Source organism: Oikopleura dioica, chromosome PAR (assembly GCF_907165135.1).
Source record: "Oikopleura dioica chromosome PAR, OKI2018_I68_1.0, whole genome shotgun sequence".
Classification (NCBI taxonomy): domain Eukaryota; kingdom Metazoa; phylum Chordata; class Appendicularia; order Copelata; family Oikopleuridae; genus Oikopleura; species Oikopleura dioica.
The window spans coordinates 8778823-8800657 of record NC_137293.1 but is presented as its reverse complement, the minus strand read 5'-3'; the positions used below and the strand labels follow the sequence as shown (position 1 = coordinate 8800657).

The 21835-nt window shown below is 41.8% G+C and overlaps 4 protein-coding genes across 8 annotated transcripts; 1 reads left to right on the top strand and 3 right to left on the bottom strand.

The window, feature by feature from the left end:
• Positions 1–7: 7 nt before the first annotated feature.
• Positions 8–7848, bottom strand: LOC145705457 (dystrophin-related protein 2-like). 5 transcript variants are annotated; one of them, XM_081782935.1, is made up of 11 exons: positions 4066–4266; positions 2617–2700; positions 2184–2570; positions 1697–2140; positions 1300–1656; positions 965–1257; positions 733–919; positions 561–686; positions 385–516; positions 239–340; positions 8–195 (listed from the first exon to the last, which is right to left on the bottom strand). In XM_081782935.1, exons 1-11 carry the CDS (start codon positions 4126–4128, stop codon positions 115–117), a joined length of 2256 nt encoding a protein of 751 aa, XP_081639061.1. In that variant the 5' UTR covers positions 4129–4266; the 3' UTR covers positions 8–114. The 5 variants fall into 5 exon arrangements, with proteins under 5 accessions (XP_081639061.1, XP_081639063.1, XP_081639062.1 ...); XM_081782937.1 differs by lacking the exon at positions 4066–4266 and adding an exon at positions 3571–3770; XM_081782936.1 differs by lacking the exon at positions 4066–4266 and adding an exon at positions 2766–2942.
• A 226-nt stretch (positions 7849–8074) lies between these two features.
• Positions 8075–15095, bottom strand: LOC145701670 (uncharacterized). The gene is made up of 8 exons (XM_081778885.1): positions 14982–15095; positions 14445–14837; positions 14097–14394; positions 13098–14034; positions 9129–9286; positions 8812–8942; positions 8579–8766; positions 8075–8288 (listed from the first exon to the last, which is right to left on the bottom strand). The coding sequence occupies exons 1-8, from the start codon at positions 15093–15095 to the stop codon at positions 8075–8077; spliced, it is 2433 nt and encodes an 810-aa protein (XP_081635011.1).
• LOC145704098 (uncharacterized) lies at positions 11486–12800 on the top strand. Its single transcript, XM_081781533.1, has 4 exons — positions 11486–11582; positions 12006–12069; positions 12114–12187; positions 12233–12800. Exons 1-4 carry the CDS (start codon positions 11558–11560, stop codon positions 12385–12387), a joined length of 318 nt encoding a protein of 105 aa, XP_081637659.1. The 5' UTR covers positions 11486–11557; the 3' UTR covers positions 12388–12800.
• Positions 15096–15261: 166 nt separating the features above from the next.
• On the bottom strand, positions 15262–20542 carry LOC145701669 (uncharacterized). The gene is made up of 7 exons (XM_081778883.1): positions 20325–20542; positions 19616–19906; positions 19278–19371; positions 18908–19220; positions 18189–18866; positions 16594–18018; positions 15262–15638 (listed from the first exon to the last, which is right to left on the bottom strand). The coding sequence occupies exons 1-7, from the start codon at positions 20519–20521 to the stop codon at positions 15262–15264; spliced, it is 3375 nt and encodes a 1124-aa protein (XP_081635009.1). The 5' UTR covers positions 20522–20542.
• Positions 20543–21835: the final 1293 nt, after the last annotated feature.

Sequence of the window (21835 nt, the reverse complement as noted above, 5' to 3'; positions counted from 1 at the left end):
ACTTGAGTAAAGCAAGCTGTGTGTTTATTGTGTGATATTTTACAAATAGATAGCGTTCTGAAATTGAATGGGTTAGGCAGATTGAGGATAGCTCTTAGCCGCGGGCGTCGTCGACTACCTCGTCGTCGGTTTCGACAACTCGGCGCTCAGCTCTTTGATCTTTTCCTTTTCCAAATCTGTCGTTTCGGATCTCTCCTAAAATATCATTAGAAGTTTTTTCTTATGAGAAGCAGAGTACCTTAATCGAAGATAAACTAGTGTCATTCTCCGATTTCGACATTTTCAAGCCGTTTTTCTCGGGAGTCGTTGGAAGATTCAGTGATTCATCTATTCCAGAAGCCTAAATAAACATGTAAAAACAGATAAAAAATGAACGTTTCTTACATTGAGGGTTGAGTTATTTGAGTTTCTTGAGTTGTCAAAGCTTGCGCTTCGTTGAGGATTAATCGGAAGATAGCCTAGTGGTGGGCGCTTGGTCTTTTTCTTGCGCGAGAGCTTGTTTTTAGCAGTTCGCATCTGAAACGTTTAGTAAATTTACTGGCTTTAACTTGTCGACTTACAAAGTCCCTGATGTTTTCGCTTGTTCCAGTCGCGTTATAATACTCGACCAAGGGATAATGAACGAGTTTCTTCTCATTTGCCTTGCCATACAAAAAGCATTCTTGACAGAGATCATGTCGGAATCGCTAAAAAAGAAATGGTGAGTCTTCCTTGATTTCAATGAAATTCTACCTTGAGGGATTTGTATCTAAAGCCAGTGAAGTCCTTATTGCTACAGCATTGGCATTTGACATTATGAGTGACTTTCTCGGCTGAAATCAGTCGGTGGAGGACTGGAACCCAGACCATTGATTGAGGTTCAAGTGAGCACCATTTCATGAAGTCGTCCATGTGAAGGGTTGGACTCTTGGGATTTCCTCTGAAAGGCGAATTTGATAATTAAACAGTGCAGTTAATAATTCACCTGTATTGGAAGCAGCTTTCGACAGTCGGATCCACGTTGAGTTCGCCTCCGACAAAGGCGACGTGTTCCTTGAGATGGTATGGAATTTGCACCAGCGCGTAGACAAGAGCTTTGAGGCCTTCCTTGTTCATCGTTTTCTTCGCACCACTGGCAGCGGTGAAAAGATATCTGTACTTCTGCTCCAGCTGCGCGCCGCACAAAGCAACGAGGCCAACCTTGACACAGAGAACTGGAATGGTTCCTTCTCGCTTAGGGTTGAAAACGGAGAGTAGCCAATTGAGAGTCAAGTCGGCCTAAATAATTTATGATCGGGAGAAAATTTATCTGGTTTTTACCTGTTGAGCGCGCTGCTTAGAATTTTCGTACAGATCATAAAGAATCTCAGCCAAAACGATCACCTCGATCGTTGCATTCGGATCAGGAGAAACAGTTCTGAATGCCTTCTGCATATTGTCAATGTTGAAGTAGTCCAAAGTGAGCTTCTTCTGGATTTTACGGAGCTTGATGGCGGTTCGATAAGCGGAGAAGCGCATTTTGTTGAGAGTTTGTAGACCGTTGATGAACTCGGTCAGGACTGGGTGAGTCCATACTGTCTTCTTTGTCATGTGATTAACGTAGTAAGGAACTCCGTTGTCTTTTTCTTGACGTTCCCAGTCAACTGGCCTGGTGTTAATGGCGTCATTCGCCTCGGGCTAAATACGAGTAGACATAATTCTGAGTTGATTTGGTTACCTGGAGTTTTGAACTCTCAGCACTGCTTCTTGCATTTAGGGAAATATCTGGTTGGAAAGAATCGTCAGGTGAGTCTGGCTGAGACATCACTGGCTCTTCTGGAATCATGACCGTGACTGGCTCTTCCATGATAATCGAAGCTGGCCGAGAGGCACTCTTTGAGCTTTCTTTTTCCTTCTTTGCGCATTCCCATCGTTCGAGAACTGTGTCGGCGTCTCGTTGAAGCTCGGAATATCCAGCGAGTTCTCCATTGAGTTGCTTTTTCATTTCAGAAATAAAGACCTCTCCGGCCTTCACATCGTCGGTTGGGATCTTTTCGCTGTGCCGATCACAGATTTCATTGATGATTTGAATCTTTTCTTTGAAAGATTTCAACGACTCGATTTTTCGTAGAATGAGCTCTTTTCGTGCGTTGACACTTGTCTGCAAATCTGTCCAGGCGTTCTTGAATATGATGAGTGATAAAGTTGAAGAGTATTCATTTTACCTTTGTTTCAGACTGTCTGTCCCTCAGATTTCCAAGGACTGCTTGGGTAGAGCTCTCAAGCGTGGATTCTTCAACTCCGAGTTTTTCAAAACTCTTGAGCGCGTCCGCCGAGCTCTCCAAAGCTGTCTCGATGACAGATTGCTTCGCTTCCATTTCCACTAGAAGCATTCCACAATCATTCGCCTTTTTGTTGAGAGCATCTTCAACAGATGGAGAGGAGGACAAATCGCCGATTTCGGAAGAAGGCTGTTTGGATACAATCCAAGCTGCGTACTCTTCAAGGCTGCCGGAGATGTTTCGCCAGTGATCGACGTCGATTTCGATGCGCTTCTTGACGGATTCTGACCGGTCAAGCTTCGCGGAGATTTTAGCGTCAACTTCATTGAACTAAGATTTATCATAATAGTCGTTGATTGCTAAACACTGTAATTACCTTTGAAGATAAGTTGTAACTATCAACAGTGACGGAAATTTTCTCCAGTGCTTTTCGATGCGATTCAAGCTCTGCTTCAAGATCCTTAAAATACTCGTCAAGATCCATTTTTTCTCTTTATTTTATTAAATGGCCTTATAAAAGAATACCTCCCAGAGAGTATCCAGATATCTCATCTTTTTTTTCTTAATAAAATTTGTGGGAACTTGCTTCAAGCTCACTGACCAGGCCAAACAAAACGGCTTTTATGAACTCAAAAGGATCAAAAAGCCTCTTCCGCGTGCTCTCAAGAACCCTCGGTTTTAGAATGAAAAATTCGAAATCTCAAAAATACAAATCAAAAATCGCAAAAATGGGGCAAGTGATTTTAGGCGCATGAGTTGGCTTTGGACCGCGGCCTAAAAATGGAAGGTTTTGTAAATTTAAAATTCCGGGAGCACAAAGAAAACAATAAAACGAGTAAATTTGGAAAACATAAACGGCCTAGATGCCAAAACAAAGGCGATTTTTTACGTTTGAGTTTCCAAGAATAGAATTTGAAAATTCCATTTTTTACCTTTTCGAAGCTCTCTAAAATGAGCGAAATTCTCTTGGAGATTTCACTCGTACTTGCCATCGGCTTGTACTTTAGTTTGTAAAGTGCGACTGCAGCTTTGATTAGCCAGTCGAGCTCAAGCATCTCTGCAAATTGATAAGCACTGCTTTTTTGTCCTTATCAACTTGTTTCTAATCAATTTTTCGCTTGAAAAAGATCCGCTCTTCAAAATGGGACCTGGAAAATAAGAAAAAGGGAGGATGCTTTTTGAAACAAGATAAATCAAATCCTCCCCGACAGGAACAATTTGAGAGGCAGGGGAAACCCTTTGATCGCTTGAAAGGTCATAAAGTCCGATTAATTCCCCAATTTAGTTAGCTGGCTTTATTCTCCCGTTCTCTTATTGTTACCCAACTTACAAGGGAGAGGTCAATTTTTAAATCACTCCAGCTGAGATTGTCGAAATCTATCTCAGTAACATTTCTTTTTTCTTGGCTATCACTCAGGAGTATATTCTCTGTGCTCTTCGAAATCTCTTGGGTACTAGAAAAATCAGAACTGCTCTTGTCACTCGCCAAAAAGAGCGAATTCCGATTTCGCCAAAACTTTGGCCTTCTCATTTTTCAGTTTTTCAAAAAGCAAAGGTTCCAAGAGATCCAGGTTCCGAATGAAAAATGTGACAAGGAGGTGAGATCTGGGCTGGGTTGCACCGGATCGTGACCTCACGGGATTTCAATAATTGACACGGCGATCGCCTCAAATTGCCCGTATCGGAAGTGCTTTTCACGGAATCAATTTTGCGAGAAAATAAACGAGCACAATCGTATTTTCATTGAAGTGGTCAAAACCGCGCCCCGGGCCAAAGATACTATCTAGGCACATTGCCAGAGGACCATTTCATATTTACAACATACCGAGCTAGCGGTCAATCTGGCAAGAGCTTGTTCAGCCTCGAAGATCACACGCTGCGCCTCCATTTTTCGACGGTCACCCGCTGCGCATCGCTCAAGTCTTGTCGTAGTTTCATGACGACAGATTCGCAGAGAATATCTTCCTTGATTTCGAAGTTAAAGCCGTATGTGTCGTTCGCTTCGTTGACTTCGTGGCGTATTTGAGATTGCTTGGACTCAATTTCGAACATGGAAGAATTTAGTTTCTAAAGATACAGTCATTTTCTGTCAGATGAGTTTTTCCACACCTCATATTGCTCAAGAAGATCATGGCTTTCCTCAGTAGTATTGGTAGATCTATTCTCAAGAGTAATGAAGGTCTGGTGAGCAGTTTCGAGCTCGACAACCAATTGGCTTTGAACCTCTTTGATGGTTTTGGAAGTTTCCTTGACGATCTGAACGTCTGTCTTTTTCTTTTGGATCAAAGAGTGGATCTTTTGCATCTTTTCTTCATCTTCCTCAGAAGCGCTCTCGTCAAGGAGGCATTTTTCGAATGATTCTAGACAAAGTTTATGCTCAAGTTCTCATAATCACTGTACCTATTTGCTGCTCCACAGTGTTGATAGAAGCTTGGCATCCATAAACCATAACTGAGCTCTTCGCAAACTGTTGTACGCTCTCGTATGTTCTCGTAACTTCTTCGGATTTCTGCTCGTCAGTCTGTTCGATCTTCATGATTTTCTGATCTTCAAAGTTGTCGATCAAATTCTGGGCCTTTTCAAGCATCTCCTGCGCTTTTGAGTCGCCTTTTCTCGGACTGGTGGCTGGTTCTTTCGCCTAAACGCCCATGATGTCAATTAAAAACATACCGATACTATCTGGACCCTTTTAAAAAATTAAGAAATTGCCTCAAAGTCGCTTTTGGATGCAGGCAAAAAGGAGAGTGTATTAACTAGATAATTAATAATTGAGGACGCTCAAAGAACACAGAAAAATCGATGCTCTTTGCTGTGCTCAATTTCCATATTAATTTTGCATTAGCAACTACAGTACCGAGTTGTACTTACCGAGTTGACTTTGAATTTGAGCGCCTTGAGACGATCAGCAGCGTCCACCACCACGTCGTGCGAGATGTTCTCTGGTCGCAAGTCTTCAAGCAAAGTATTGCACTCTTTCTCAAATCCACTCCAAATCTCTGCAACTGCATCGAACGCGTTTTTCTTCTCGGCATAAGTTTCCTCGAGGGCCTTGTATTTGGTTGACGCGATAGTGCGGAGATTAGGATTGTCTTCGTCGTTTTCAGTTTCGAGATAAGCTAGGATGAATTAATATAAAGATCAATTCAAACTTGAGTAAACCTTTGACCTCGTCGAGCTTTTCTCGTTGGACGGAGAGAATCTCTGCTTGTCTAGTGATGTACTTAGGATTGCTTACTCCAAGGGTCGAATCTTCAAGCTCAATCTCGATCTTCGAAAGCATGATGTTGATTCCTTTGATGTCATCCTTGCTCTCACCAATTTCCTAAGAAGCGGTTACTATAACGGATTAAAAATGATGAACGATTGAATCACCAAATGTGCGGAATTATAAGATGCCCGATTCACCGGTTGAAATGATTGAAATTGATTGATTTATTTTTGAAAAAAAGGATGCGAAAAATTTTACCTTCACCGAGTGCCTCTCTTTTGGAATCGGGACATTTTCCTTATTAGAAAAGATGGGCGAAAGTTCTGGCCGTTTGGTGACCGAGATCTTTTGGCCCGCAGTTTTTGCCCGGCTAGGGGTAGATCTCGTTGGTGTCTCAATGACCGACTTATCTGCTTCTGCTTCCGATTCTGAGCTCGAGCTCGAACTTGAATCGGAGCTTGAGCTCGAAGAGCTTGACGACGAGCTACTCACCGATGATGCATCAGACTGGATTTCTTCATTTCGGAGAGCCTTGACGAGAGTCTCGGTCGAGTCCAAGCCTTGGTGAACATCTGCAACAAGTTGAGAGCAATCAGCGCCGAGATTCGCTTGGAGTTTATTGACACAATCTTCAGTGGCTTCGAGAACTTCTCGTTTTCGGATCTCAGCGTCACTTGCCATCCTTAAGAATTTGGATGCATAGGCGAGGGACTTTGTCTTACCTTAATCTGTCAGTCATCGGGTACTGTTCGACCGACTGGGCAAGCACCTCATGAGCCCACTGATCAGTATCTTCGACCGCGCGCTTGAGCTTTTGAACTCGTCGTGCCGATTTTGAAAGGGCCACTTTAGAATCCGTGATTCGTTTTCCGATATTATTGAATCGCTCTCTAAGTGCCACTAATGACAAGGAGAAGTCGGTGTCTTTATCGATAAATCCATGCTCATTGAGCTTTCGTTTGGTTGAGATCAACTGCTCCAGATCGTTTTTGACCGTCACAAGATCAGTGTAAACCTGAGTAACCGCAGCTTTCGCTTCTTCGATTGTCGTACCACTGAGGGAGACTGCTTTCACTTCTGTGGTGGCTAGTTGCGCTTCGGAATCGGAAAGTTTAGCTTCGACTGATGAGGTTCGGTCATTCGTGCCTTCTGGAAGACGAAGAACTTCGATCTTTTCTTTGAGTGAAGTGAACTCTGGAAGATCTTTGTATTTTTCTTCCAAGGAATCGATCGCATTCAAGGCAATCTGGAACTCTGCGGGTTTATCCACTGCGGTTTCTCCCGAACTCTCCATTTTCTCAAGAAGAGAAATGTGGGTTTGAAGATCTGTCTTGACCTTTTGCGTCTGCTCGTCAACATCTTTAGTCTCTGAAAGTGACTTGACTCGATCACGGACGAGATCGTCCAGTGCAATAAGTTTCTCTTGAACACTGTTGTTCTGGTCAATATCATTTGCAAATTGCTGGATTTTTTCGTGGATGGTTTGAAGCTCTCCAAGTGATTCTGCTTTGTGGACCATTTGAGAACTGCTCTCTACCCATTGCTCAATCTCTTCGCTCTTTTCATCCTCTGTGCTGGCTCTGATCTTTCTTTGAGCTTCTGCAATTTGAGAGTTGATGTTACTGGAAATCCCCTGTCCTTTCTCTTCAAGATACTCGCTCATGATATTGCCGTCTAGGAAGACGTTAATCATCTCTTGAATCGAGTTGAGCTCTTTGTTGATGTCAGCCTCGTCGATAAGCTCTGCTAGTTTTACTGTATCCGCGTCAGACTCTTCAAGTGCACTCTTGATCCTGTTGCTGCGCTCTTCTACAAGGGCGAATGCATCTTCGAGCTCTTTCCAATTGTCCACAAGGTTTTTGAAGATATGCGCTTTGTTCTCAATCGATCGCTTAGTCTTGCTCATTTGATCGGATAAGAGCGATTCCATGTCGTCCACATTTTTACTCGGGTTAGGCCCTTTCTGGATTTCTACAGACCAATCGGAGATCATCTTGACTACTACTTCCAAATCCTCCAGTTCAGCATCGAGCCGGTCGTACATGTCTAATTGCTCCTCTAATTCATTTGGATTTACTGGTAGCCGATCAGAGTCTAAGACGGCATTTGCTTTCTCCACAAAGTCGATTACAGTCTTTCCTTTCTCTGCTAGTTTGATGGACAGTTCTTGGTTGGTCTTGATTTGCTGAAGTCGCTTATCCAAGTCTTTACAATCTGCTTTGAGATTCTCAGGAACAGAGTTGACAAGTTCGAGGAATTGGCCTTTGTCCGTTCCATTGTCGGTTTTTTCGAAATCTTCGATGATCGCTTCGGCTTCAGCTTTGACGTTCTCTATTTGTTCTTTCAGAATTTCGATGCTGCTCATAATTTCGGCGAATTCGACTTCTGAGAAAAAGGGATGGAAAAGATAAAATATAGTCGATGGGAATTAAGTTTAAGTGAGGAAATGCGTGACAAGTCACTCCATAAGCCTCCGGGCTCAACTAGGCCCGGCCCCAGGGGAGCACTTTGAATAGCTCCAATAAAATCAAACTAAAATAATCATCTGTGAACCCCTTCAAAAATGTCACGTTGTAAAGCAGCAGTTGTGAAAGCTAGGTTTAATTGCGATTAGCGCTACATAAATTTACATTTTTCCATCCCGCGTTCCTTCCAAAACAGATTCTTCGAGCTTCGATACCTCATGCGATAGATCCTCGCAGGATCTGACTGTGCCAACGTAAACTTCCTCGTATTTGTGCAACGATACTGACCACTCGGACAGTTTGTGTTTGCGCTCATCGACCATCTTCGTGACTCGCTTCCACTCTGCGTCGAGGCTGGAGACACCTGCTCTGTAACTTTCCTGAGCAAAAGGTCAAAGCTTTGCAGTGATAAAATAGCAGTGCTGTATATTTTTAAGACTTTCCTTTTTCATATCCCAAGAATTTCAATTGTGGAATGTTTCTTTCTTTGAAGAAAACTATTCTAGTCGAAATTTATATTTTGCTTATTTGGGAATTGAAATCAAGGAAGAACTCGCCATATCGGCGCGAGAACCGCGAGATAATCGCCCTGGATAAGTGTTTTGACTAGTCAGTCTGTCGAGTAACAACTAACGAGTATATATTTGTTGCTAAGGTGATTTGACCTTTCCTGTTTGGTTTTGGCTCGGTCAGCTAATTCCTCGCCATGCTGAATAACTTCTGAGACGAGCACTTCTTTCTGAGTAATCACTTCGTTCAACTTCTCGTACTTTTCAATGTTTTTCTCCAGCTGGTCTTTCACAGTCACGTTGAAGGGTTCGTTTGACACCTGGTTTTCCACTTTTTCGAGCCACTAGAATACAGTAAATATCCAGACAGATAAGAGGATGGGATTTACATCGCTGAGGAATTTGAGCTTTTGCTCATAATCGATGGATAGATTCAAATCCTCAACCAATTCATTGAGTTTTTGAATTGCTTCTTCGAGCGCATCTCGACATCGCTTCGTGGCTTCGCTGATGGAATCGTCTGAATATTTAAATCATTTTTATATATCGACAAGTTACTCTCGCCAGATTAATATTTAAGGCCCAACCGGCGTTTATTCGATATATAGATCCTCTTATCGCTCAATTTATCGTAGAAAAAAGGGTTGAAAACGCATGATGTCTCTATTGATGATATTCACTCTTAATGCCAAAGAAGTGCTCTTACCTCCTGTATTGAACTCATCAAGCGTCTTGTAAGCCTTGTTCAAGCTCTCTAGATCTTCCTCAGCTTTGCTCTTAGTCCAAGTCAATTCGTTGACGCCGAAGTCGTCGAGCATCTCCTGGCACCACTGCGAAGCCGCTCGAGCCTCTTCTTCGATCGTTCTGAAAAATGAAATATAAAAAAGGAACACGTCGAACGGTTTTCACGGTAGACCAGCACTCGTTAAACATTCATCAGTTGCTGCTTCTCGGCAAAAAAAGTAATGCACAAATTAATAATGGTATTCAATAATTTATCATCTGATGCAATTACCGGCAAAAATAGTGAGTTTTATAATGATATCTCTTGGCGACAATCTGATATGAAAGTTCTGTGGTTATGAAGCGTTCAGAGAACGCGGGGGCAAACCACTATTTAGGTGTACACATCGATTTCAGATTGATTTTCCTCCCGCAAATGAAGAAATACCGACGCTTAGCGTCACTTCAAGGCCACGCTTCTTCTTTTTCCCCTAATTGGCGATTTTTTATCATTCATATTAGATTTAAGCTCTTTCAAAACCTTATGAAAACTAAAAAAATAAATTTTAATTCACGCGGTGGCGTAATTTTATCTTCCGCTGACAATCTGATTGGTCAACTGAAAATTATCTCTTAAAACCTTTTTTCGTTCTAAAGAAGATCGGATTTATACATCTCTACTAGTAAAAATGCAGTATTTTAGTATCGCCCGAGGCGCGTGGAAGGTACGATCTAGGCGAGACCGTCCTCCGAATTAGCGGGAAGCAATTATTCCGAGATCGATTTAAAAGCGGCAATAGCCGATTTCAACCCGCTTTTCCATCTCATTATTCAAGTAAGCTGCTTCACTCACTTTCGACAGCTTCACCTTTTCATTCTATCTTTTTTTATATTCAATACCTCTCTCGAAAGCTGGAGGGGATGAACAAGAACTCAGTGGAACTCGAAGCAACAAAAAAGCGCAGTCGGCAGTATTGATCATTTTCTTATCGATCGAGCTGTCTTTATCACTTACAGTACACCTTATTTAGGTGCACTTAGCTACCTCATTAGCTAAATTAGGGCTACTCAGTGGGGACAGTATAAAGGATAGGTCATTTCAAAGTACTATAAAAAATAAAGAGGGGCTTTCAAAAGGATAAGCCCTTTATCAACCGACATTTTTTATATAATTTTTATATATTTATTTGCACAATAAAGCCTATTTATAAAGAACAAACGTTTAGAAATTGAGAATTCTTGGGGTCGATTGAACTTCATTTAAAAGTACCTGGCTATCCCTTCCAATCTATGACTCGTATTCTGCATGTCTCTGAATGCCTTTCTATCTCCTTCCATTTTAACTCTCTCGCCTCGCGCGGGTTCAGGACTTCTCCGCCGCAGAGGTCTACTTTAGGAATTTTTCTTTTACTTTTTGCAATAACTCAAATAACTTGCCCGCTTTTGCTGCTCAAACGTTTGATGTTTGCTATTTGACAACACGGAGCAGAGAAAAAAAAATGAATCAGAGCTCCTCTTCCGTGCCTTCTGGTGCTCTGCCCGCAGGTGTGTTGGAGCAACTCCACTAGAAATTTAATGGCGCTCGAGCGAGCCGATTTATGGAACGTCACGAGGCCATGACAATTATTCAAACGATAGAAGATTCACTGTAAACGCTCGAATAAAGAAAAAATACACCGAGGACTTTTTGGTCGCTTGTAAAAGAGTCAAGTTCTAAGCGTTCAAAATTTTTCAATAAAAAAGCCGAACATCACGGCCATTGATGGACATGAACGGAAGTACTTGGGCACAAGCCAAGCGATTTTAAGGCACACTGAAAAATGGCTTCCGGGCTTATTGATTTTCTATCATAAAGATATGTCCTGTTTCTATCAGAAAACAGACGAGAAGGCTGGAAATAGGGAGAGACAAAGGTAGCCAAAAGAGTTGGAAGTGGTTATTTCAAATAGCTGTATAAGAACTCAGTATCATATCAAACCTTTGATACGATATAATCAATCTTTCAAGAAGATCTTTTCCTGGAGAAAAAAAGCTGCAAAAAGAATCTATCGCTGAGATCGGAACTTCAAGAGCCGATCAAACAATCCCTGACATTTGCACATTAGCCATAATGACATTCCACGATTTTCTTTGAAAAACTCGAGCACTCCCTTAAAAATTAGACCCGAACTTATTAATATGCCAAGTAATGTTATTTATATTTCATAAAAAGCGCATTAATCTGCCATAGATGGCGTCAAAAGACGCGCAAAGTTTGGTTTCAAGGGTGGCGCGCGAGGGTTAAAAATTTCACTAGGAACTTGAATTGGGGGGATTTAATATAGCCCAAGCCCCTTAAACTTTTCATCTACCTAACCGCATTCAGAAAATTTTTAGACAGAGATTATTTTTGAACATGTTTATTTGAAGACGATGATTTTGAATAAATTTGTATTAGGTAAGGAAAGACATCTGTGGGAAATCGGAATTCGGCGGAAATGGAACCTGTCAAATTTTTATGCTATTTACCGCGAACGACTTCCGAAATTTTTAAGTGCGAGTTGTGGACCCCACAATGTGGAGTCATTGAAAAGCAAATTAAGGGAGTTACCTATAGAAACCATAAGTGTCTGTACTTTGATAATTTTAAAGAATTTTACTTTAAAGTGAAGCCGAAATTAAACAATAATCTCCATCCATTTTTTGATGTTGGATAAACGCATATGAATACGCAAAATATGATAGGATAACTTTAAAATTTCAAAAGCTGAATTTGGAATTTCCCTAATCCGGAAATTTTTCTCCGAGCCAAACACTGGTGGAGGGTCCTTGAACGCGAAAAATGACCTTGGCTATCCTCCAAATTAATAAAAATTTTTAGGGTTGTTGTTGCTTTTTCAAGTGGGCCACCCACGGAGCTTCAAGAAAAGGCGATTCCGGAAAAGGTTTAGTTAGTAAATTTGAGCTTTTTAATGAAAATATTGCTCAGAGGAGATACTTGCGAAGGAGTTACGTATGATACTTGCAAAAGCTGCCAAGATCTGCTTCAAATACAAGTTGAAAGTAAGAAGTTCCTTCTAAATTTCCCCTTTCATAATAAATTTTCAGGCGAAAGGGGTTACTCGGAAAATGAAACTGGCCGCCGAATGCCGCCGAGGATGAAACGAATGGCCAAGTATTGCCGAAATCTGTGGGAACCGGCTGAGCTTCTCATAAAATCTCCTACTTCCGGACGGACACCCTTAATTATTCATCCCCACTAAGGGTTTACGGGCTTAGCCTCTTTTTCACACAATTTTTCATCTTGTCTTGAGGATGAAAAATTCGTGAATCGCGATCTTTTTAAATAGGCGGCGTGTACCCTTAATATCGCGCTAAATTTAACTTGACACCTGTCGAGTGTTTCCTAAGGGGATGCGCGGGGCGTTTCCGGCCCTCTGTACTTGTTTTCCAACCTAGACTCAGCCAGGTGAAGTTCCTCCCATCGGAGAAGCCCTGTTGCCGCCGCTTCAGCCGTGTTTGTTTCACCGGTGTTTGCTACTGACCGAAAAACAATTGAAAACAACGAAAAGAAAAACTTTCTCAAGCCCCTTACTTCACATGTCATTCTATCGCTCTTTATCGATGTACCCCAAAAACTACTCATATTTCCTTCCCATTTTCTGTCTGTTACGTCTTGAGCTATCCAAAAAATAAAAAAAATATGCGAAAAATATGTCTTACTGTTCATTTTCTAGCGCTTTGAAGCGGAAAAGAGAAAAGCGGAAGCAGTGACAGGTCATTTTCTCAGCGCGGGGGTGATCGATCCGTCAACGCTCCGGGAAACGCTCAGAGTGAAGCGCCGAGCCAAGGAAAATATAGATAAGGCTGTACCATTTGGCAAGTGATGATTCTAACACCTGTGTGCTCTTTGATAAAAATGGTGCATTTTTTACTTAGAAGCTAGAAAAAAATATAAATTCATAAAACTTACTCGGTGGTTTTATCATCGCTTTGGCTTGATTGAACGATTTGCTCAGTGACAGTATCTTTGATTTTCTCAGCGACAATGATTTGTTCTGCTTCGTCAGCAATCTGCTCCACCTTTCCGGAAGTTGATTCCGCCTCGGAAGTGACAGTAGTTGGCGTGTCGGTGAAGCGCAGCTCGCCCGTTGATTTTCGAGTTTCGACATTCAAAACGACCATTGTTGACTCTTCGTTGATTTCAGAGGATTTGGAGGAAACTGTGATGCTAACGGGTTCAGGAGAGGCAGACTTGGCCTTGACTGACTCGGCCTCTGATTCCTCAGATGCAGAGCTTTCAGAAGTTGAAGGTTTGGCTTCTTCCTCAATTTGCTGAATCGGCGAAGGAGTAGCGACAGGCATGTCAACGATGACTTTCTTGACATCAATTATCTCGTACGAAGTTGTCACACTTGCAGTGACAGAGTTGACATCAATCTTCAATGATTCTGTGTCGAGTACTTTTTCGGCAATGATGATTTCTTCCTTGTCTTCCAAAAGCTTGACGTTTTCAGGAAGAGGGTCAACATTTTCTTGCTCGGGCTCTGGGGTAACTTCTTTTTGAGGTTCTGGTTCTACTGGTTTCTCGGGTTCCTGGGCTTCTGGCACAGCTTCTTGCTGAACTTGCTCTGTTTCTGGCTCTGGCTCTGCTTGCGGTTCGGGTTCGGGTTCAATTATGGGTAGAGGTTCTGGGGATGGAGTTTTCTGCTGCTGTTCTTCTTCAACTTGTTCCTCAGAAATCTGCTCCTGAATTAAATCTGAAGTCGATTCCCCTTTACTGATCAAGACTGGACTAGAGACAGTCTCTCTGAGAAGAGGTTTAGGAGAAGAAAGAGGAGAGTTAGAAAGAGGAGGAGAGATTTCTTCGATCTTGGACAGATCCATCTGCGCCTCGTACCATCGTCCTTCTAATCCAGTTTGACAAAACGCTAACCAAATTAAGTTTGGTTGCCGTTTTGTGAAAACTGGCCTTGAGGATCGAACACTTCTACGGTGTCCTTTTTAGCAACAGTCTCCACGATCGTGCAACCATCGCGGAAATTGAACTCGTTCAGGTTCGCACCATCTTCTGGTGGATCTTGTTCTTGAGACTGTAAAACGCTATCTTGGGAACTTGCGAATTCCTGTGAAGAAATCTCCTGAACAGTTTGCGAGGAGGCGAAACTGAACTCGCCAAAATGGGGAATGTTTCCCACGTGAGGCACATCCGCATTCGTTGGAGTTTCAGCTCGATTGTCTTTTCGGGGTTTTCCGAAATTGGCCTTTTTCTAATATTCTATTCCCGTATCCGATTTTCTTTTTTACCCATTCCTTCGACATCAGTTCCTTCCGTGCAAGAATAAAACGCATCAGTAGAAGTATTATTATCCTCCACAGCCGTGTCATATTCGCCACCAGAAGTGGCTGTTTCATAGCCAGCTTCTGTATCAGTACTGATATTTCCAGAAACATTCACTCCTTGTTCATTATCTTCTGCGCTTTGTGTTCCGGCAATGGAACTCTCCTGGATGTTCTGCTGTTTGAATTCGACCTTGACTGGTTCTTTCCACTCATCGTCTTCCCAACCTTCCCAGCCGGAATTCCATTGGCCACCGCTTTGTTTCTCTTTATTTTCACTCATTTCCGGCGCCGCGGGGGCGTCAGCGCTGACTGAAACAGGCTCGTCAACCTTGCCCTCGTCGCCAACTGTTGAGGAGCTGTGAACAGTTGCCTTTTTCATAGATCACTGTATTGCGGTGTGTGTAAATCAAAACTCACAGCTTTCTGATTGAAAAGTTCAAGGTCTTTCTCAGCTCTTTCCTGAAGCGGGTGTTTCACTCTTTTCAAGATCTGCATCAAGATCATGCGAGCTCACGCTGATAGAAGTGTGTTCTTCTGTGAATCGAAGAGTATCACTTGACTCGGAACGCTTCATTTCTGTGATCGTTGTTTCAGTTGTAACCTCGATTTCTGTCGTAGAAACCTCCATCTGAAGTTCTTTCGATTCCGAAATGACCTCGTCAGGCTCACAGTAAACACTTTGATAAAATTTACAGTTAGCAAGAGATTATTTTACTGTATGACTATTATAGACATCATAGCTGTCTGGTCCATCGTCTTGAAAGCAGGCAAATGTGTTTCAGCCCAATTATTATTTATAAATTTTTCCTGAATCTGTCAGAAACGGCGTTAGTATTGCTTGAATCAGGGTCGTACGACCCAGACACGTCAACAGAGTCCATAGTTGTCATTGAAGGACTTGCTTTTATGGTCGATTGAGACGTCGTTTCAGCATCCGAAAGTTCATCCTCTTTTGCGTCATTTGTAACCTGTATGTCAATTGCGGTTTCTGATGCATTTTCTTCGTCAAAATCGCCAGAAGAGCTGACGAGCTGCTGAATCGAGCCTTGCGAGCTCATCTCTTTTGTTTCTTTGGGGATCTCTTGCAAATTTTCTTCTAAGTTTATTTCTTCCTCTTTTGAGGAAACGACTGGATCGGCCTCTGCAGGGGTGGTGATAACAGTCTGCTGCACTAAAAGTTCAATTTTAACACTGATGACTTGATAGGAAAATGATTAGGCTGGATGAGTTGGTATGATCTTCAAGATGAGAAACCATAAGTATATTTAAGGGTAAAACATGAAATCGGCGCGGCGTGGCTGCCCGTTCAGCGCCCCGCCGTGACCTATTTTTCAGCGGCCCGTCAAATATGAACGGAGAGAGTATTTTTCATAATTCTTTTTGCCATATGATCATCAAAGCCTGCACTTTGAAAAAGGCAGTTTTGAAAAGAATCGTGAGCGTAGAAGTATGAAAAAATGGGATGACTTGCTCAAAGTCTATCTCCTCCAACAATTTTCGTCCGATTTTTTCCAAATTAGAACCATTCTGTAGAGCTCCGTCTACTCTACAAATTCGTAGACTAACTTTTTAAATTTTAATCTCATAGATTATTAGACGGAGCTTGGAAATGAGCGCTCCCTCGAAAAAAGACATAAGCAGGAGCGCAGCGTGTGAAAAAGGCGGCCGCGGAGTGATAGCGCTCATTTCATAGCTCCGTCTAAAAATCTGTAAAATAAAAATTTAAAAAGTTAGTCTACGAATTTGTAGAGTAGACGGAGCTCTACAAAATGGTTCTAATTTGGAAAAAATCGGACGAAAATTGTTGGAGGAGATAGACTTTGAGCAAGTCATCCCATTTTTTCATACTTCTACGCTCACGATTCTTTTCAAAACTGCCTTTTTCAAAGTGCAGGCTTTGATGATCATATGGCAAAAAGAATTATGAAAAATACTCTCTCCGTTCATATTTGACGGGCCTCTGAAAAATAGGTCACGGCGGGGCGCTGAACGGGCAGCCACGCCGCGCCGATTTCATGTTTTACCCTTAAACAAATAAAAACATATATTTTTCAGGCAGTAATAACAGTGAGCACTACTAATTATAGATAAGATTTTTCCGATATTCACAGAACAAGTTGACTTACCTTCAGTACTTTCGCTTCTGTAGCTTGCGAAGCTCAGAACTTTCTCAGATCTGATCTTCTGGTTTTCTCCAAAAGAAACTGCTTCAGAAGATTTCAGTTCTTCCAGTTTTGGCTCATCCTTTTCGACAACGAATTCAGGCAATTCTTTTTCGCCTTCCTTTTTCAAGACAACTTCGATTTCATTTTCTTTTACTGGCTCAAATGGAATTTCTTTGAATTTTGGAGGGACGTCGAACTTTTCTCTTTGTTTCTCTTCCTTGATTTCATTCTCCGTGACATTTTCTGGGGAAATTTCTGGTGTCGAGTCTTCCATGTTTTCACGGTTAGTTTCTTTCTCTGAGTCGTGAACCTGAGCAGGTGCCTCTTCGTTGATTGCGACGGGATCATCACATTTTTCGCGAATTTCGCTTTCATCAGCCTCATGATAAGATTTGGCTTCTTTCTGCGCAGACTGTATGATCTCACTAACTGTCAAAGCCGCAAAAGATTCAATTTCTGCCGCCGATCGATCTGAAGCTACGGTAATATCATCTGCCGCCGCTGCTGGAGATACTGTGTCTTCTAATGACTCCTGCAGATGAGGTGAGTCAGGTTGGAGCTCAATAGCTTCAGGTGATAAATCCTCTGATTGCTCTGGAATTTCAGCAGTTTCGTTTACAGTTTTTTCAGTTTTAACTTTTTCTTCGGTCCAATCCACCTTACAAACAGATTCTTGAGCTTCCAAAGTTTGATCTTCTCGAGGCTCAGATTTTTCTTCGGTTTCGACAGGTTTTTCATCACTATTTCCGACAGATTGTTCTTCAACAACGGCTACTTGTGGCTGATGGTCGTTCTCTAGCATTTCACCTTCTTCAGCCAAAGGCGCAGGCTCAGCATTTTCTGACTCTTTCACGGAAATTTCTTCTTGTGCATTTCTATCAGCTGTGGGTTCCATGAGCTCTGGTTGTTCGGCAAGGCCAACTTCTTCTTGAGTATCCAATGGAATCTCTTTTTGGTTCTCTTGTTCTTTATTTTCGTTTTTAACTTCGTCATTAGCAGATTTTTCGACTGAAGATTCAACCACAGTTTCGTGAGTGTCCTCAATAATTTCACTTGGCATGGTTTCTATCTCTTTCTCAGAACCATCGAGCTTCTCTTCAATTTCGGCCGGCGTCACTTTCTCACTCTCGGCTTCTTCAGATAACGAGCTCGCAAGTGGATCTGTATTAATTACATCTGCATCGTGGGAAATGCTCTGGGAGGGCTCTTCTAATTTGGAAACCGCTTCCAAATCGCATTCTGTATCTATCGCTTTCCTTTCGTCAGCTTCTGTTTTTTCAACAGGTGATGAAACTTGGTTCTTTGACAGCTCAACAGGAAAGTATTCTTTCGCAGAATCGGATGAGTCGATTTCTTGGGCTTCTGGAGAGTCGATCTTGAAGTTTCCTTTTAAGCGTTTTATTTTATGATTAATGGAAAATTCGTTTCATCGACGGAAATTGCTTTTTAAAAAGAATTTTTTTTCCATTAGACAAAATTCTTCTAAAATATCTATAAAGACATGAAACTCTTATTATTATGGTTCCTCTAAAAATATCTCAGATTTGATAAAACGCTTCCTAAAAGATCTCTCTGATCAGGCATCCTTTCCCTCTTCTCGATTTCTTCCGTAAATCCATCCATGAGCTCATCGAGTTCCGCTTCCAGTCTCGCTTTTTCATCTCCTGACTTGAGAAAGTAATCTTCAGCGTCGATTATCTCAGGTGAGCTCATAGAAGGCGCGGGTGAGATCGTTTTCTCCTGCACGTGATCGCTGAACGCCACCGATTTACGCGGCTGTGCCATGGTTTCTGCGGTTAAACCTGCCGGCGGAGAGATCGAGCCGAATAGGTCGTAGTCGACGGCAGGTACGGGCGATTTTACAGTCGGCGAGGCCATCATATCGAAGTTGCCATAAAGATCGAGCGATGAATCTGTCAGCTCATCTTTTAGTTCAACGGATTCATCCAGCTGGGCGATCTTTCCTTCCAGCATTGCGATTTCTTCAGACTTCGGTGAAGGTGGACGCTCTGAGATGCTCTCTTTAACATTTTCAGTAGATTCGGTGAATCCAATACCAGAATCCTCCATTGGAAGATCTTCTTGCTGTGGAGGTTCTTTCGGAAGCTCTTGAGGAACGATGTCAGGTAAATTTATTCCAGAATCCTCCATGTTCTTCGGAGCTTGAACAAGGACTGGAGAAGGAGATTTTGTTGGCAAGTTTTCTTCGATTTTTTGAGATGCTTCCGTCGCAGCTGAATTTAGTTAAAAAATTGAAAATCAAGCTCGATTCTACCTTTAATTTCGTCCAAGTCTAAAATATCAAAGTCTTCATCCTCAGTTTTCGATTTTTCTTTGACAATATCGTCCACAATGTTATCAATAACTTGATCGACCAATGGCTGTTTCTCTGGCTGCGAGTTTTGCCTCTTCAAACTCTTGAAAACGTCCTCAACTTCTTCTCTTGAAATCTTTCGAACTGTCTCTGGGGTTTTGACAATCTCAGAAGCGCTCTTCTGCTTGAGGATTTTCTCAGCGACAGTCTTGATTTCTTCTTCTGCCATTTTTCGGTTGTTGATTCTCTCAAGCGCAACAAATGCCTCAGTAGCCTCCGAAAAGGCTTTTAATGAATTTCAAATGCACAGCGAGCTTATCACTCCTTCAACTTTCGTTTCAAGCCTCTTTCCCTGGTTTGCGCGACGCGCGATGAACCCTTCATGCCAGGTGATCTTTTCTGAGACGCTCCAGAGGCTTCTTTCACTAGAATTTTTAGTAAGAATGATGATCTATGGGAACATTTATCAAAATGTTTAAAATGACGGCTTGTTGTTTTATTGATTATAAATTATTATTAAAAATTTAAAAGCCACAGCGAAAATTGCTGCTAAAACCTTCAGTTGGTGATTTTTAGAAGTTAACCTTCGCTAAGCGGGGGTTGAATTACGAGATTCAAAGTGCGAATCTGTTGAGCTTCGCATCTGCCCTTCAACAGCTGATTACTTACCCGTAGTTGTCCTCCTGAACGCGCTTTGCTTCATCAATTCGCTTCGCCAAGGCTTCTTTGAGCTCCATTTCTCGGACAATATCATAGCTTGGCGTAAAGTTCAGCTTGAATTCGCCACTAGAAATGTCGTTCAATGTCTCTTGGGTAATTTCATCATTGCTTTCGGGCTCTTCTTTTTGCGACTTTTCTTCAACTTTTGAGTTATCTTGGCTTTCGGGCTGTTCATTCTCTTGAGGAGCTGGCTCTCCAGGCTGAAAATCGTCGGATCTTGGGGAGCTTCGATCAAGGGCCCTTAAAAATTCCTTTAGAAAACAGTATTTTATTGATTATCAGTGAGATACTTTTAGTGAAAATTATTTCAACTGAAATTTTCGCAAAATTATACCTGAAAAATAGGAAAAGACTCAAAAAGGCGACACCAACTGGAATACTTAAAATTCGTAAAATATTTCCCCAAGTTAACTCTCTTCGTGAAATTGCAAGCATTCTCTACTTTCTATAAAATTCTCTCCAATCCGACATGAAAGTACAGTTATGTCAGTGAAGTTGAGCTAACAAAGCGAATGTTTACTTTTTATGAAAGTTTTGGTTCCCGAGGTCAGGTTAAATGAGTATGAGTTCAGTTCTAGTTCAATGACTCATTCGGATAATTTTATGCTGAAGATTTATAGCAATTAAATTAACAATTTTTCTATTAAAAAAATATTACCTTTGATTGTTATCATCATTTTCCTTCTCTTCCATGATGCTTCCACAGGAGGATCTTCCCCTCCGAACGTGTCCTCCTTTTAGACTACCAGTCGAAGTCTTGCGCGTTTGTCGTGGCGATTCTTCTGTTTCAGACGCGGATGTCTCCTGCATTGCTCGCACTTGGTCCTCAGTTTCTTCCGCGACCAATGAGACCATGGGTTTGAGTGCGATGTGGTGCCTCTGAGTTCAGGAATCTAACACTTCCCCAGTCCTTTTTTTCATAAACTGAGCTAACCCGAACTCGAATTAAACCCAAAACTTGGGCATTTTTTTGGTTCCTTTCCTGTGGGAATATTACTTCGACGTCACGTGGGTCGACATTTTCGAAGTTACCTGGCTCAACAAGCTTTTAACAATTTTTCATTAATCCAAAACTTGTACTGAGTATACAGACAACCTAACCCTAACCCTAACCCTAAATGATCAAAAATAAACTGTTTCCTTTGGCGAAGGTGAGGGTGGTGGCGGAAGTGAGCCTCCATCAGTCAACAAGTCAATAGATCCGTGCAGAAGATCCCTTGATCCGCCATATTTCTCCGCTCTCATGAGCTCATCCAGGTCCGAAGGCAGCGATTCATCGGAGTTATAAGATTCTAGCGAGGAGGAAGAAGAGGAGGAGGAAAGAGGTTGCTTTGAGAAAATAGGATAGAATAGCGAGGAAATTCAGAAGGAATAAAAAGGAGGAGTAGAGAGAAGATGGAATTACCTGGTTTTCCATAATTTGGTTCCAGTAGTCGATTTTGCTTTTGACTTTGGAAATCAAGCTGATGTCTCGGGGATCGTCCAAAAGATCTAGCAGCTCGTAAGCGCAGTCATTATACTCCTGTTGTCAGCGCTTAATTAACTTTCTAGCACGGTCTTTTTTGCCAAGAAATATTGCTCAATATTCACGATTTTCAGATTTTTTTCTTCGAAAAATTTAACTCTATAAAAATCTAGTTTATAATTTACGGTGGCAAATATGTCGTATTTGTCTGGTAGACACGTTTAATTATGTTAATTCTGGCAGACTGCACCCATAACTTAGTCACTTTGTTTTGTAAAGATAAGAACTTTTAATCATAAATTTTTGTTCATAAAACACTTAATCTATTATGCCCTACAGCTTTAATGACGATCAAAGTTTACCATAAAACGTCACCAGATGAAGGAAATTTTAAGCACTGTTCCTGTAGTAATGAAGTGAACCTTTCTTTATCTCTTTGGAAGGCCTTTTCGAGCTGAGCCTAAAATAGTTCCTTTGAAAAAAGATTGAAGAAAAGGTGTGAGTCTAATGACAGCTGGAACTCCGGAAGGCACACGTCTCTAGAACTTTTCTTCTTGCCTCGGTGTACTGCCCTTATCAGCAAGCTCAAACTCGGCGTGAGTTTATCGCCATAAAACATAATCGATCAAAAGACCCGACTCAGGGCTGTCAATCTTCTGTGCTTGAAAAATATCACGAAATTACCTCTTATTACGAATTTGTAA